Here is a 16,741-nt window from a genome sequence, read left to right as displayed (position 1 = left end):
AATCATGAATCTTTAGAATTTGTTGATTACCTATAATTACGCAGTGTTAAGCAAAAACTAACCAAGTGACTTTTTCAAAAGAATTGAACTGTGAGACGTTTTGACTTCATACATAGGCATTTGTTCCCCCGCCTCCAACTTACTATCCACAAAAATAAAAAAAATTTAATAAGCAGAAAATTGACCCGAAGGTTGTTATTTACGTTGAATCTTATGTGAAAATACAACTTCCAGCCTATTTTCCTCTGTGCCAGGTCAAAATCACTAGGCCCCCTCTCGCTAAACATTACTGAAAATAAGGAAAGTTTGTTGTAAAAAAGTTACAGGAGATCGTGGCTCATTCGAAGAGAGAAATTTTTATGGCTCCGCCTCCTGAATAAAATTACCAATGAAGTGATATGCTGCTAAAAGTTAGTCTTTGTTGTTACCACTGGGAAGCTGTACTTTAAATTGAGTTGAAGACTGGTTAGGTTCGGTCGCTTCCATCTTATCTGCGACTGAGTTGCTGAATGAAGCAACCTTTAAATGAATTCAGTCTGACGTCAATCTCTCCTTCCTCCAACTGTAACAAATTCAAATTTTTAATTTATTTTCATCTGCACTATCAATCACAAATTAAATTTGGTTTTTTCTTTTCTTCCCTCTTATTTGAAAGTTGAAAGAAGAAGAAAGATCTTAGGAAGTTTAATAGCAAATTAGTGATTTCACCCTTTTGATTCGACAAATTAAGAAAAATAAATTAATCAATTAACACTTAATGGAGATCCAAATGTAAACGTAGGTTTCTGGTATGCGCGGTTTTAGGCAGTGTCCACCTGAAAGGACCAGAGCAACATAGACTTGGAATAGGGAAAAATGGGTTCAAAGTTTCATCCTCCTGTAAGGCAAAATGTGACAAAACTTCGAGTCCACTCTTTGCATACTGATTACTTTTGGCAGGTATCAGATATTTGACCGTAAGAAATATCTTTCCGGACAAGCTTAAAACCGTTTCCAACATTTTAATTTTTGAAAATCCAATTTTAAAATGTCACTTGGTTCCCTCAGGCTAAAGACTGGTTTAGACTTAGGCTAGTTACAATTTTCTTGAATTGAGTAATCTCCTCATTGTTACTTTAAAATTCGTTTGTTCCTTCATAATATGGAGAGTCAATTTCATTAATTTTCAATGCAGAGTCTTCATTTTTTCGTTTTGATAATGAATGTAATCGTCTCTAGTGTTTGTACCTCATCTGGACGGTAGATTTCCTTGTAGCATGTCGGTGATACGCACTCTCGAGCGCAAGAAACATGTTTGACACCAACTAATTGGGCGCAACTTGGATTTTGCTCGCAAGCGTGCTCAAACTCGTGGAATATGATCTCCTGGAATTTCATAAAATCAGGTTAACTGTATGTTAATGTTAAAGAAGTGTGTGTATTCATACATGTGTATCACTTTTTCAATTTCGAAGGATACCAATCCTTTCACAGCACATTTTTGAACTTCTGAAAAAAACTTACAAATTTACAGAGACAACTCCGAAAAAAAACTGCTAAAATTTAAGAAACTCTTCATGGGTATTTTTGAAGTAAACTTTGAAGATATCAAAATTTTGTTTGATAAAATGTCTAAAAAATCTTCAAAGATCTGCTCAACTTTTGTACCTGATTGTAAAACTGTCAACTTTTGTAAATATTAGAAAAAGGTGTTGGAAAATTCACAAGAAAAGGACCGTAAACAATCAGTACTTTTATCAGGGAATGGTTCATGCAGATTTTACCTAGCAAAATATCCAAGTGGGGCTTTTGTCCTAGTTTATTCTAATAGTTTTTTCAGAGTTTCAAAAAGGTTTTTCCAAACTGTTATTGCTATGACAACATGGTGATCAGTGATCAGTTGACTGATCATTAATATTGGAAAAATTCAAAATGTGTGAAATATTACCTGAGATTTTTTACAAAATTGTCCTGTAACTTTTTCTTCAAAGAATCATGTAAAAGTGGAAATTTTGTAACATGCAACATGCAAAATAGATTTTTTAATAGTTTCACCATCATTTTATAGATGGCTAAAGTCGGAAAAAAAGTATCTCAGATTGCGATGTTGTAAGTCTCTAAGTCTCTCTCTCTCTGTAAGTAACTAGCAGTTCCTGTTGAAATTTTCTGTAAATTTTCTGCACTTATTCTAAAGTTTTCACTCAAATTTTAAGTCAAAATTTTGATTTGTTGCTCTCGAAATATATAAAACACAATCGGGGATTTTTAAATATTGCAATTAAGGTACTCATTTTTTTGAAATTAGCTATTGATATAGTAATGTTTCTCTTATGCATAGAATATTCAGAGAACCCAAATGGTGATCGCTTGTACGTGAAAACCATCGAAAGTCTTAGTATTAGTCTAGTCTTAAGTTGGTGTACGTAAGAAAAGACAGAACTCTTAAATTAAGAAAACCGGTTCAAACGTGGCTCATTCCATTTTAAAATTTGAAAGTGTGAAAAATTAACATTTTTAAGGATAATTACGATGAGAGTAATTGGATCAAGTTGGCTCTGAGGAAGAATTTATCCACCTCCAGTCTTCTGAAGCTGTCTTTCTTGTCAAAAAACAACTGTCACTTTTTTTCTCTGTGTATCATGTAACTATCTAGCGTAACCTGCATTATGGCCATGTATATGGCTCATGCACCAAGTGTAAAAATAAAGTAAAGTTTAACAGAAATGCACTGAGTCGCATTGAAGAAAGATAAGCTCAGAGTAATTAAAAAATTAAAGTCGGAAAAAAATATTTTTGTTCGTGAAATAGTTGTCAAGCTTTGTCCTTAGTATTGAGTCTAATGGACGCATAAAACTTTTAGACCTCTTTTTCTTTGTTCAAATTCGATGCTACTTGGCTCGTTTCTAATTAACTCAGTCCAGTTACTCTCTAACTATCAAAACATTTACAGTAACTTTAGGTTGATAAATTATGTACTCATTTCCAAAGAAGTTTACAGAAAATGAGCCAAAAAAAGACTTATTAACTACGTACATTTTTACTTGTTTCCTTGAAAGGATACTCGCGGAACGTAAAACTCGTTTTGTATTCATTAGCCCCTTCAGTGAAAGTATACAACATAATCAAGTAGATGAGCCTTGGATATATGGGCAGTTTTTTTAGAGCGGCAGTCATGCCTTCGTAATTTTAGAATCTGCAACCTTTCGAGCAAACACGTCACCTTTCTTGCTTAAATTTTTTCAACATCGTTAACATTTTACTATTTTATCCTACAGAAAATTTTAACAAACTGCACTTTTCATCGCCCCACTTAGTTGTAGTAGAACGATTCTAGTTGAAAAGAACGAATTTTAATAACTTTTTGTGTGGATGAAAGTAATAAATCACCGGCTAAACAGATGTACTGTGTGTCGCAGGTGCTCTTATGCGGCAAAAGCGGTCAAAAACGTGTGTATTGATTTTTGAAATTAGTTCAGGTCCATCACAACAGATGGCGCTCGCCAACAGTGTACAACAGCAACTAGTATCCCCTCCCCCTCCTCTCACCCAGTGTACAATATTTTGTTGTGGTAGGGTAGTGAACAGTGATGATTATTTGATCTCTTATCAATTTTAAATCTAGTGTCGTCCTTTTTTTTAATTTAATTGACTGTAAGTATGTTCAAAAATATAATCATGTATCTATATTATCCTGTTGTTGCCATTTTCATGCGACCTGACTCCGTATTGTTTTGTTTTAAGGTTAGGATGCTCCCTCCCCTGGAGTTGCTGTTTGCAAAAATTTTTGATTGAGAATTTTTTATCGCTTAGAATTTAGATGGCATGTTGCTTCACAATGTCGCAGGCAACTAAAAGTCTGAACAGAGGTACTTACATACATTATGTATCAGGTCGAGGAATTTCAATCCCTAGGGGTTGTGAACTGTTTAGGACCCTCATGCTGACACACCCCAACAAAAGTTAATTTTGGGTGGCTGCGGTGTCTCATCATTGCAGAGGGCTTGGATTAGTGAAGCTGCACAGCAAATTTTCATAATTTACGTTTGGCAATCTGCCAAGATAACTGCAGCATAAGTGCTGAAAGGGGGGGGGGGGCAAAATTTGGGTAAACGAAAGAGGGTCCCTCTAGCTGGCAGGGGTTCCCTAAATAGCAAATTTCATGGTAAAAATTGTCTCCTCTTTTCCTTACAATTTTTTTCTTCCTCGTCCTTTTATTATCCCTGTATGTAGTTCCCTATAAGCTTGTAATGAGAGGAGGAATGTTATGTTGCCCTTTCAAACATTCAGGAAGATCTACAATACAATGTTTTCCTCTAGCTCTAAATACCAACCTGACTTCTTAAAAAATCCTCGACCAAAGTTGGGGAAAAGGTAGCTATAGATAGATAGATAGATTTTTATTCATTTCAAAAATTTAAATTCACATTGGTGTAAACTGAAACTGCTTTATATGCTAAAAGAAAAACTTGAGTGGCATATGTTACATTTTAAGTAATAATATAGAAGAAAAAACCATGAGAAAACTTGACACTGATTGGCATAGCCTGTCAGAAAACAAGATGAATTATAAGGCTCATAACGAAGAATTTAAGAAAAACAAGTTGAATAGTGAGTGTAGATGAAAGACAAAATAAAGTATGATTAAACACAAACAAGAGTAATTTTACTATGCTAATAAGTTAGGAGGAAACTGTACAGAATTTACTGTAAAAGGCTCTATCTTGTAAAGAAAATGCAAGTACTTAAGCTAAATTTCTTTTAATAATTTCTATTCTGCCGAGGGGTAATCCGTTGCCATTGCAATGCAAGAATAGGGTGAGATGAATCTATACAATTAATAATTGATAGGCTACACTATTCATGTTGTCTTCAGCATGTAGAAGCTATCTGGCCTGATGAAGGCAGGACGTAGAGAACTTTTGTGAGTTGTGATGCAAGAGCAATGAAATCAACTAGTTGCATTTCACCCGAGTCTTATCTTGTCTGATGATGAAGGCATAAGTACATTAATAAATGATTAACCTGCAAGTGGTATGATCTGATTAGCCATGGAGATAAACCAGAAGGCGATCATAAGCTGAAGATTCCTCCCATGGCTTTTCAAATACATATTTAAATTAGCCAAGGTTTTGCCCTCAAAAGCTTTTATCAATTCACCAAACAGAAAAACAAATTTTAAGCATTTTTTGTATTATAAATTTTTTTTATTAAGTACCATTGTACCAAGTGACGAGTAGTGACAAAATGTAAAAATGAACTTTTATTTTTTGTCATTTACATAAATGTGCAATGAAAAAATGAAACGCGTAAAATCGTGAGAGTTGACTTGAACTAAACCTCTACTTCTTCGCTATGCTGATGAGCCAGTGAGCTTAACGAAAAATCCTACATCTTAATGCCGAAGTGCCAATATTGTGTTTTGGTAAAAATTAGACAAAGGTAACAGGCATCACTAGAGTCCCTCGATGGCTTGGACCCTACTTTGCTCACATACATCTGAGGGAGACTCATGCAGTCTCAAAATTTTTTTTTGTCTCGGAGTAACACTCAGGATGTGAGTAACAAAGGGTCTGCCAGCAATTGGTATATTTAACCATACCTATGTTTTCATTATGAGCTGATATGGCTTGAGCGTGTGGTTTTGTATTTCAAAAATCGTTTTCAGTGCTGTTAAAAAATTAAAAATAATTGCAGAGGAAGGACAGCCGATCAACCTTGAGGGACAGCCTCAGTGCATTGATAAATGGACAAGAATTTTTAAGTTTTTTTAAGGCACTAATACTCGTGGTATTTATATAGATATCTCAATAATTGTTAATTGCCTCACAAATCGATGTTTATAGTATAGTGACTTTTAGAAAATTCGAGTACATAAAATGATTGGTTGAGGGTTAAAACTAGAATGTCGAAAGTACAATTTTTGTTCTATAAACCGGAAATGATGTCTGGTTCTTGATTAATGCACTCTTATTTCCCCAATCGGTCCGTTAGAGATGACTTTGAATTAATTTAAGGGAGGAAATCATCAGGTTATAGACTTATATTTACAGACAGAATCAATCACGAAATAATTGTTGCCTCTGTGCGTGAGTTATCATTTAATTTGCATCGTCGTGTAATATCGCGCAACTGCTACCTGCTGAAATCAAAGCCACTCGATGCCCCTCATTTATTCATCGATTTCCGGTCCGCGTTCTTCATTTCCGGTTTGTTGACTCCGGTCCCAGTAGGGTTATGAGGGTTCGCTGTACTCACCTATCTGCCGCGCCGTTACGATCTATTTTCGATTATTCACAGTGAACTTCAATTCAATTGGTTGCCGTATTTGGTGCGCGGGATTTCCTTTTCTCATTCCCTATTTATGTCATGAACGATCGATTATGAATTACTCTAAAATGTTCAATCGCAGACGTGGAAAGGAAGAAATGAAGCGATCTCTCAATCACGAATGGAATGAAATTGATGCGACCATTTGGGTAGGAAATGATCTCAGCCTCACGTTCGTCACAAACTTTTCCTTTTATTGCTTAAATTAATACTTTATCTACTCATCTTTTTAAAGTATGTATATGAAGAATGGCAGGCCCAGAATATCCCTCGTTCTCTCGTCTGCTCACAGTATTTAAACGTGTCGCTAGATGAGGATGTAAGTAAGATGCTTCTCCGTTGACAGCTTCGGCCTCTTCATCAATATTTTTTTCATCATCGTCATGTCAAGTCCATCATCATAATCTCGCGTAACAAACGACGCCGGTAAAAGACATGGGAAAAGATCTTGGCTGAAGTTTTAAGTCTTCCATCTTGACATTTGTTCCTTTGATTCTGCCTTTTTCTCGTCTTTATATCATGGTGGGTATCAACGGCGATTGTAAGTAGGTACGTGGTATTCGGTTTTGCTTGAGGGCTCTGTAAGAAATATCCAAGTAGGTAATGAAAGTTTTTTCTTGCACTTAAGTTTCATTTGAAGTCTCAAAATCAGTAAGTAGGACTCTTCGGGACCTAATCATGATTTGTAGAAGAATAATCCATAGCCAGACCCTCTTGTTTTTTTTCGATTAGGTAGCGTATTCGTAACACTGAGGCGACCCCCATTGATCACCTCGCTGGCAAGCATACTTCAGTACTTTTATTAATATAGATTTAAATTTGTACAAATGAGCTTCTGGCGAAGCTACTGCACCGTAGTATGGTGCATGTGATTACATGATTACTTGGTACGTGATATGGTACCTGTACAGTGTAGTCGAATAAGTCCAAGTAATCACATTTGACAAGTATTATAGGAGCCAAACAAAAAAAAAATTTACGGATCAAAATGATTTTTTGCATTTGTGCGCATAGTAAATGAGCGGCGGGTTGCGTCTGATTTCTTAAAGGCGCCACGTTTGACCAGTACTCCGATTTCCGGCGAATTTTGCGCATGGCGGCCGGTGCAGTTGGAGAACTGACGACGGAAGATTGACATGACGAGCACACTTATTTTTCATTAGTACTTATTTCGGTGAATTTTTGAATAAAGGAATTTTATCATCTCCTTTGCTCATTGAAAGGCTAATCTGAAAAGTTCTCCCGCTTTCTTGAAATCTGTATTGTTGATTGCAGTCGGTTGGATCATTAGACTTTTGCGTAGGGAGGGTTGGAATGAATTTTCTACACCCCCTTCCCAACTTAATATTTATAACTTCCAGTCCTTGCCCTCGCCCACGCATCCATTTGAATTTTATTCATCGCTATTACTTTTGTGTGACAAATGCTTTGTGTATGCAAAGTAGGTATAAGTTCGAGTTTTTAAAATGTATTTACTTTGTCTGATGGACGTTTTATTTTTGCAGAGTATTTGCGGTTGCACAGAGTTATGCTGGCCAACCTGAAAATACCAGCGCATTTTTTTGCGGTACGTCACTTATCTATTTTATTGCATCGCGCCCATATTAAGCTTTTACAAGGTCCAGCGTTCTCTTTTTTTGCTCAATCTATCTCATCGCAGTTTTTCTCTCAATTTTTTTTTTTTTTTTTTTTTTAATTCTATTTTCTTTTATAGCTTTATGCGCAGTTTACCGTCGTAATCATCCAGACGCGCACACTGTATTAGGTTCACACACATACACGCGTCTATGGTAGCACACTTCAAAACATTAGGAAGTTTTAGACTCATGTGCTTTGTGAATTTACTTTTTCACAATTTACTTAATGCTCTCTAACCGTCCCCTCAGCACCATCATATATACTTCAGTCCCTCTCCTGTCCAAAAATTTCTGGGCTTTTTTGTGGGGAGGCCAGAAAGGCAAGGGGTCGGGAAACGAAAAGACACCCCACAAAGGGGGTCCGGGGGCCTTCTTAAAAAAAATGAAAATCGAGGATTAGTAAGTTTGAGCCAAAACAGTGTATGATAAAACGTTTCAAAAATTCACACATTTTTTTCTTAAAGCTCCCCATATTTTTTTGAGGGGTCCATGTAGACTTCACCGAGGTTTTTTCATCCCTTTTTCCCACCTTTTATGCTCATGCTACGGGGGTGAGGAGGGGGCAAAGTACGAAAGCTCATCGCAATTTTTTTTACAAAAAGAAACAGTGGATGTGGTTTTTCGATGTGTGAATGTGGCAACACCGCGCTGATTCAATGGAGGGGGAACGGGGGGAGGGGGCCGCGAGAGAGAGTGAGTCAGGCGCGAAGGGAACGCGGAGGGAAGAGGGAAGGAGAGAAAAGGGGTGGGGGCAGCGGGAGCGGGCACCAGCTAGGCCTCTCAGCATTGATCTGAGTTCGCTTCGCGTCTGGCTTGAGCCTGTGAGTCCAAGTTTGTGGCGAGTGACGAAGAATGAACGCCAAGAGAATCAACGCACAATTGCCACACATCGCCTCATGACTCCCGTAATATCCAATTAATCCGTAGTAGTCGAGCCGGAGTCAAATTCGCGGACGGTCGTCTATGCCAAAGTTGTGTCCGAACCCGCAAGATAGTGATTTTCCACGCCGAGATTCGTAGTAATAGTTTCCACATGTGATCCTCCCCGTGCAGTGCTGTGATTTTTTTTAGTACCCTTGTTTTTCGGAGTCGTATGACTTCCTTGTTGCTAGTTGTTTAAGAAAATAGTCAAGCTGTGGGGCTCAGGGGCTTTCTTCCTTCCCCCGCAAGGGATGTACTACCCGGTAAGATGTTTTGACACTCCAACTCCATCCATTTTGTTTTTCTCTCGTGAATCGAATCGCACGCAAGGCGTGTTCCGCGAATTCTGAAGCGCGTCTCGGCCGGAGAGAGGCCCTCGTTCCGTTGCGCAATTTTATGCTGAATCTCCTCGATTTCGTACAGATTCGCTTCCGAGTTTCGCAACATGTAGGACAAACTTGTTGGATTCTGTCTGGCCACACAGTCCTATCATATTGCTCAATTTTGGGTGCCCTCTGTTTACTAATGTAACGGAGGGTCCCTCCAGCTTTTGTTTCTCAACTGAAATCCGTGCTAAATCTTAGCTTTTGTTCAGTTGTTATTAATCTAGATCTTTGGCACACTGGTCTTAATGTTTCTTTCTAACCAGTTGTTATCCATATTCATGGACATTTCATCTCTAGCTTTTCGAGCGTAGGGTTACACTGTACGTTTACGTCCGATTACGGAAGTAGAATATATAGTAGGCTCCTTTGTCAGCACAGCAGAATGCATTACAGAACCAAAATTGTTCCACCTATTATTTCAAATGTACAGCTTAAATCTCAAGACTAATCCTCCACCTGAGGGTTCGGTAAATTTCCAACGCAACTTAACCTCAATTTTCTGATGACCTTGTCATATGTTACTGCGTCTCTTCAGCCCATAAATTGCTAGAAACCATCCCTAGAATCTTATTCTCTTTTCAAAGAATATACTCCAAGGCATTCCATCTAGTTTTGTATCCAATCACCTCTGAAATTGCATGTTTACTTAGGTATCAATGAGTGAGGTTAGGTGATCGTGTTAGGCTTTGGAGGACCTCCCCTTTCCCACCATATCTATCACCTCTCTTGATTGCAAACATTATTAGTCTTGGCACTTTTTTAACCGCAGTTGATTCAGACAGTTTTTCAGCTTTTAGGATCTAGAAAAATAAAGTTATTTTCTTAGAACCTGAATTAACAGCTTCAATTGGAGAAACAGTCGCAAAGCGACAATTTAGAGGAGTAATTAGGAACAAATTAGAGAAGTCGTCAGCTGAGTTGGCATCCATCTACTTTCTGCTTGCAAGTGATGGCGTTGCAACCCTCCAATAGCGATCGAGAATTGACCGTGGCTCGATCACAAGCCTAGTCTATCCACTAGTGTTATTGGATGACTGCATCACAGTCACTTGCAAACGGAATGGAAATAACCGCCTACTTGCCTGTTGACATCTCTAGTCGTTAAGGATTAATCAGATGTACTATCAGGAGACAGCAAATTTCTTTGGCAGTTTTGAGTTACACAAATTGATTGCGGTAAACGCACGGGTCGTAAGACAGGATGTTGGAGTTTTTAGCCAACATGCGTATTTTTTACGCACGTTGGCCAAAAACTCCAACATCCAGTTTCGAGTTAGGTTGAGAAAGTTAACCTGTAGCGTCAAGAAAGCGATTAATCACGCAAAATAGTTTAAATTATTTTGAAAGGGACAATGAAAGTTTCCTTGATATGATGGATTTATTTTTGAGTTGCAATAATCTAAGGCAGTTATGGTGAAGAAACTCTCAGCTGTCTTTGACAAATAAAGTGCAAGCTTTAATTAAAAGCTTATTTGAATAATAAGTATTTTCTTTGATGTACCTGGAAAGTGCCAAAAAGAGTTGTTTTCTTTTGATACTAAATGTGAGATTTTTTAGTGCAAGATCCAGAGTTCTTTAGCTAGCTTTCAGGCTAAGCTCTGGCCTTAGCCGAGTGGCTCAACGTGCAAGCACAGCTTACATAGTTTTTTGCATGAAAACTGTACGAAGTTAATTTATAACCAAGCACAAAATCATTCTTCAACTATGACTGCAATTTCTAAGGAATAACCCGCAGGCTGCGGGAACATTTTGATTTATTTCTGCACAAGTAGGTGCATCAAAAGCTTTTGCCCTATTGAACCCTGAAAATAAATTGTTCGGCAGATTTTATGTTGGCCATGATTTTGTGGCAGGGAAATCCAAAGAGATCAGAATCTGATTCGGCAAATTCTTAAACACCATGGTGCCACTGGTTTTCTCTGAAATCAACTCCCAAGCTCAAGAAAGCTCTCAAGTTGAGGCCAAAATGGAGGGGATATCCCACGCTATCCTGAGAGTCCACCGGCCTCTACATCAAAACGAACTCTTCATGCAAAGATAGGGAGCAAATACATTAGCAGGGTTGCCGTGTTTTCAGTTTTAGAGTCCCCAAATAAAGTGGCAGCCCTGTCAATATATTTGCTCCCTATCCTTTGCATGGACAGTTTGTCTTGATGTAGAGGTGGACTCTCAGGCTAGCGTGGGCCAGTCCCTCCATTTTGGCCCCAACTTGAGAGCGTTTTTTGAGCTTGGGACTTGATTTCAGAGAAAATCAGTGGCACCATCGTGTTTCTCGCAATTTTTTACACTAGAATCAACTGTCAAATCGCAAATTCTTCCCACATGCAACATCTCCATTTCTGACGTCCTAAAATGTACAATGTTGATTGCAAATAATTTAATGATGGAAAATATGGTGTCATTCCATTTTACTTAGCACCGTGAGGAACACATGATATCACTGAGAGTTAGATTTGAAGCCAACTGTGCCTGTTTCACTATCCCGAAAATTCACTCCCCTCAGCTATTTACCATAGTAAAGTTGGCAACAGGTACAACAGGCAATAATCGTTGAAAACTGGCAACACGAGTTTCATCCATTGAAATGTATTTTTAACAATGAATGCACAGCGCGCGGAGGTAAGCTGCCTCACCTAAATCGATCATTTGTGATGGATTTAAATGGAGAATGGATAAACAGTACTGCCAACTAACTAGAACAGTCGCTGATGAGACCCTATGTCGAAACGTTTTTTTAGAAAGCTTTGTCATGGCATAATTTATTGGGATTATAATACTCTTACTAAAATAATTTAAAGAAAAATGACGTTTCCGATAACTATCTTCCACGAAAATCTACCGTAAAATTTTCAGTAAAAATTAAATGCTTTTATTCAGTTCCTTGGTGCCTAAGACTTGGGAAAACCGGGAAATACGTACCTACCGGCATTCATCGGGTACTTAATCGGAAAAATGAGGGAATTGACCCTTAAAATCGAGAACTTGTTTCTTTTTCCGCCTCGAAATAGTCATTTTTTAAATCGGTGGTCTTTATTCACTTGACATCAAAAAAGCAGTCATAAAATGGGGAGGTCGATTTTTTTTTTTTTTTTTTTTTTTTTTTTTTTTTTTTTTCACTTACGAGATAAATTTTGTTTTTCATAAAAGAGTTTAGAGGAATTCACAAGCTTCATTTGTGTAACATTTAAGAAATATCAGGGAATGCAAGAAATCAAGAATTCTTGGAACCATATTCAGTTCTCGAAAGTAACTCCCTAGCTAAATATATTGAGCTTTTCGATCCTTGACTAGTGATATCTAAAACTCCCTAGCTAAAAATATTGAGCTTTTCGATCCTTGCCTAGTGAAATCTGATGGATTTTAAACCTTGAAGTCGGTGGGCACTTTTCAAATAATTCAGATCCGTGCCAAACCTCGAACGCACTTTTACCTTAAAATTCAGTGAATTTTCAAACAAAGCCAACCAACAATTTCTCTGTAAAAAAATAAAATGGCGGAATATATTTTTAAACGACGCATGTCGCTTGTGATACTTAGGCCGGAAGGTGACTATATTTGCTTTTGTAGGTGAATCAGAAATTTTAGTTTCCAATTGCAGAGTCCAGTCCAATTTACTTTAAGTATCCCTTTATCAGGAAGTTAAATGTGTTCAGAGGTGGTAGGAGCGGGCCTGAAACCTTTTCCGATGTGGGATCGATGGAAAGGGATCTAATGAAAGATCCCTTGCGTCGCCGTTGGCCAGAACGAATGACACAGCCCGCATCCCTCCATTCTTCATCCCCGTCCCTTCAGCCCGTCCGATAATTGAGTCGAATCAATGCGACCGGCGAGCATCGAACCCCAGCCTTTCTCTCGTACTCCGATGCCATGGAAGAACGTCGCATGCGCCATTAGACGTTGCCAAATTTCCTTTCGTAGAATACGAATTTTTTGGATAATTTGTGAACATTCTACCTCCGAATTTTCTGAGGATTATGCTCGTAGTTAAATCTACATTATCTAAACATTTCAAAGATAAGTGGATCGCATATAGCAAAAAGGAACCAGCGCGATTACAGTGTTTTCAAATTGCGCAACTTCGTCTCTCAATATGTGTACAGTAATAAAATTTGCACAGTTATTTTCCTCTAAAATTACCAATTTTTCGGTGGGGAGCAAAAACTATTCGCTATTTAGAGAGATTTTTTTAGATAATTTTGAAGATTCACAATTTTTTCAACGCTGTAATCTTGCTGGTTCCTTTTTACTAAAGCAGGGTGTCTTCAAGTCCGGGATTTCCGGAAAGTCCGGAAATAACACTGATTTTGAAAGGGCGGTCCGGAAGTATTGAAAAAGTGCGGTAATTCCGCCAAAAGGTCCGGAATTTTTTTAATTTTTTGTTACTTTTGTCGCAATTTCAAATTTTTGAAATTTTTCTAATTGCTTCAAATGGAGGCACAGAAAAAGTACGGAATTTTCCTGTTAGAGGAGGTACTGAATTTCTCGAGAATGTACTGGAAAAGTACTGTTAAAGTACTTATTTTTAACCAGCCTGTTTTAGTAGACACCCTGTCAAGCGATCCAAATATTCTCCGATTTCTTCAAAAACTTAATCTTTAATCAGAGGAAATTTGGCAACGTCAAATCGTTCTTAAGGCGTTTTGACTTGGCTTGGCTCGGATTCCGATCGTAACATCGCTGACCTTCTCCCGGATCCAGTCAGCATCGACAGCTGAAATGAGAGAAGAAAAAATTGATGATTCAGCCACTAACGAAGCACCGACCCGTTCACGTCTGTCTTCATTCGGTCTTATCTCCATGGCAAACATGAAGTCAGGCCGTTAGAAGTAGTTTAAATGACCAGCAAGTTCGGATTTGTTGATTTATCGGAAATTAAATCTAAATTATACAGCGATAAGGCCCGCTCTGGCAAATATATCCGTCGAGTTGGACCTGGTTTAATAGAAACTCACCAAATGGAGCACTTGCAAGGATCTGAAATTTGATGAATTTTGTGTTTAAGTGGGATCTACCGAGTGGATTGAACACGAAGATACCCTTGATTCATAAATTGAGCAATTATTAGAGGAGATATGAAAAAATAACCAATTCTGCTAAAATACATGTGTTTAAATGGGAAATGCCGCCAGATGACGTCATAAGGCGGCATATTTTCTCACTTTTGAATCAATTTGTTTCCAATTTCCCATGTCAGAAAAAAATTATGAAAAATACTGCGAACTTAGCTCATTAGGCACTTTTGGATGAAGCAATAAAATTTTTGTGTGCAAATTCTCCATTGCATTTTGGAGGGGAAATCAAAGGGCAGGCGAGGTTTTGATTTCAACTGCTCGTTCATCGTTTTCTGCCCAAAATTTAAAAATGAGAAAAAAAAATTGAACGGAAAAACAACTGGTTAGCTTACTCTTTGACATTAAGTCTTGCGGAAGAATAAAACTTTAAACATCTATTTCTTGGTTTAAAAACTTAATGGATTTCTGTTCATCTTGGGCCTGCTACAGCTGAAATTTGCAACCATTTGAGTTTCTACCCTAGTATTTCAGGTACATTGTGTTCGCTACTCGGGGAGAAGCAGAAAAATTCGGGGAATTATTAAAGGGGAAGTTTATAGTAACTCTGATAAGGCAGCAGGAAACTAGTGAAATTTCCAAGAAAATGAGTCGTGAGAGATTTTAAGCCTAAAAAGTTCATCACATTTTCCTACCTAATAATTGAAGCGAGTGAAATTGTCAAAGGGAAAATTAATAGAAACTCTGATTAGGTAGGAAGGAAACGAGTGTTTTCAAGAAATTGGGTCGTGAGAGATTTGAAGCCCAAGTAGTACTTACATTACCAAGGTGTCCAGCATCAAGATTTTTCCGATCAGGATTTGAGGTCAATCAGGATTTAATCCCGATTTCATCAGGATTCGAGGTAAAATCGGTCGTAAAATCAGGATTTGAGAAAAGTCGGTTGTCCGATCGAATTTTTTTATCGAGCTACTTTTGTGAACTTTTAATTTTTCTCCGCAAGAAAATCTGGATTTGATCAGAATTTGGAAAAATTATAAAACCAGAATTTAGTATTCAAAAATTAGGTAAAATCAGGATTTCATCAGGATTCCCCAAAATGGAAAAAAACTAAACACCCTGAACTCTCCCACGTAAAAATTGAAGCGAGTCAATATTTCAAGAACCTGAGTCATGAGAGATTTTAAGCCCGAAGGGTACATTTCACTCTCCTGCCTAAAAATTGAAGCCCACGTATATTGTCAGGATTTATTTCCAGGGTTTACCCAGAGATGAAACTTCGGACGTATTTGCTCAGAAATTAGGAGGACGGAAATTACGTAAGCGCAGCGTTTAGCGAGCCCCCAGGTAGTTCCTTGGAAATTGCAGTTGTTAGTAGTTGAAGATCGATTTCGTGTCAGGTGCACGGTTATTCTTCAACTTCCCACGGCTTTAATGCCGAAAGCTCCGTAAGCTCTACTCACAAGTCGAGTCGACTCGCGTACCGTTTCAGCCCGGGAGCTTAGCCTGAAAGCCAGCTTAGAACTTCTGATCTCGCACTGAGGAAAGAATCGGGCTCGCAAGCACGAGAAAACAGCTTTCCTTTGCGTTTTCTTATCGCAGCGGGGGAAATACTTTTTGCGTTGAGTAAGCGATTAAGCAAGGCAAGTTAAACATTTCAGTTTTTCATTGAAAGTTTCCCTGTCGTGATTTATTTGAACGAGTTCACCAGAGACACAGGATTGCCGGTGGTCTGGAAAACCGGGAAAATCAGGAAAAGTCTAAATTTCTATACATCTACTTGTCACAAAAAATATCAATATGATCTTCCAACTGGTTACCCTTTCTGGTCATTTTTAAAGCCTGTTATCTTTTAACCAGCCACCTAATGGCTTTTTTCATAATTTGACCTCCGAACAAGGCGTCAAAGGTTAAGCGAAAGTCAGCGCATTTAACACAAGTAAAAATTTTGGAGTCCAAGAAAAATCAGAGAATTTGAAGATGAAGAAATTGCGGCAACTCTGGAAACACCAAGCCGACTTTTGTAGGGAAAAAAGCGAATTTAGAGTAGTTTTGGTCAACTAGTCGTAAACTTTCTTCTGCTGAAAGTTCGAAGTCGAGACTACATATTTCTAACACGAACAGTTGTTAATCTTTGTCCTTAACGTAGAGTCATACGGAGGTTTAAAACCTCGAACTTCTTTTTCTACGTTCAAACTTGACGCGCGAATTGGCGCGTAACTGTTTAGATCGCTCTAACCGTTTCTGATCGTCGCAACCAAATGACAATTTCATTCGATGATCAAAATTTCTTTCCACTGGAATGAGAGTGCGTTTTTTTTATGTTTGCCCTAATTGCCTGAACAATGGACCACTAGATAAGGTACGAATTTCAGCATTCTGATACATGTTTCTTAACCAAAATTTTACGTAAAACACGATGCACACAACGAAAATTACCGAAATTAACTCCTTACGAAGATATTTAATGATTCTTGATGCG

At 38.0% G+C, this 16,741-nt stretch overlaps 2 protein-coding genes across 10 annotated transcripts in view; one reads left to right on the top strand and one right to left on the bottom strand.

Annotated features, from left to right (window-relative positions):
• Window positions 1-398: 398 nt before the first annotated feature.
• Window positions 399-3,987, bottom strand: LOC109037237 (uncharacterized). Of its 2 annotated transcripts, none has more exons than XM_019051810.2 (3): window positions 3,854-3,987; window positions 1,228-1,365; window positions 399-562 (listed from the first exon to the last, which is right to left on the bottom strand). In XM_019051810.2, exons 1-3 carry the CDS (start codon window positions 3,857-3,859, stop codon window positions 488-490), a joined length of 219 nt encoding a protein of 72 aa, XP_018907355.1. In that variant the 5' UTR covers window positions 3,860-3,987; the 3' UTR covers window positions 399-487. The 2 variants fall into 2 exon arrangements, with proteins under 2 accessions (XP_018907355.1, XP_018907354.2); XM_019051809.2 differs by lacking the exon at window positions 3,854-3,987 and adding an exon at window positions 3,013-3,381.
• Window positions 3,495-16,741, top strand: part of LOC109037236 (RNA-binding Fox protein 1) — a 108,813-nt gene continuing 95,566 nt past the window's right edge. For 7 of the 8 annotated variants that reach the window (XM_019051804.2, XM_072303080.1, XM_072303082.1 and 4 more), the window contains exons 1-2: window positions 3,495-3,630; window positions 7,812-7,873. In XM_019051804.2, coding sequence (XP_018907349.1) covers window positions 7,835-7,873 — 39 coding nt within the window. In that variant the 5' untranslated portion in view covers window positions 3,495-3,630; window positions 7,812-7,834. Of the gene's footprint in view, window positions 3,631-7,811; window positions 7,874-8,716; window positions 9,128-16,741 lie in introns of those variants that run through there. The other variant, XM_019051807.2, reaches the window with a different exon arrangement.

The sequence above is a fragment of the Bemisia tabaci genome, chromosome 8 (genome assembly GCF_918797505.1).
Source record: "Bemisia tabaci chromosome 8, PGI_BMITA_v3".
Classification (NCBI taxonomy): domain Eukaryota; kingdom Metazoa; phylum Arthropoda; class Insecta; order Hemiptera; family Aleyrodidae; genus Bemisia; species Bemisia tabaci.
Note: the sequence above shows the minus strand (reverse complement) of the source record. Positions and strands in the feature narration are given on the sequence as shown.

Coding starts and splice junctions, on each gene's coding strand:
- LOC109037237 (XM_019051809.2), bottom strand. CDS start 3,153: ATGACTGCCGCTCTAAAAAAACTGCCCATATATCCAAGGCTCATCTAC. Junction 1,366..3,012: donor TCAAGGAAACAAGTAAAAAT/GTACGTAGTTAA, acceptor ATGAAATTCCAG/GAGATCATATTCCACGAGTT. Junction 563..1,227: donor AAATCTACCGTCCAGATGAG/GTACAAACACTA, acceptor AATTTGTTACAG/TTGGAGGAAGGAGAGATTGA.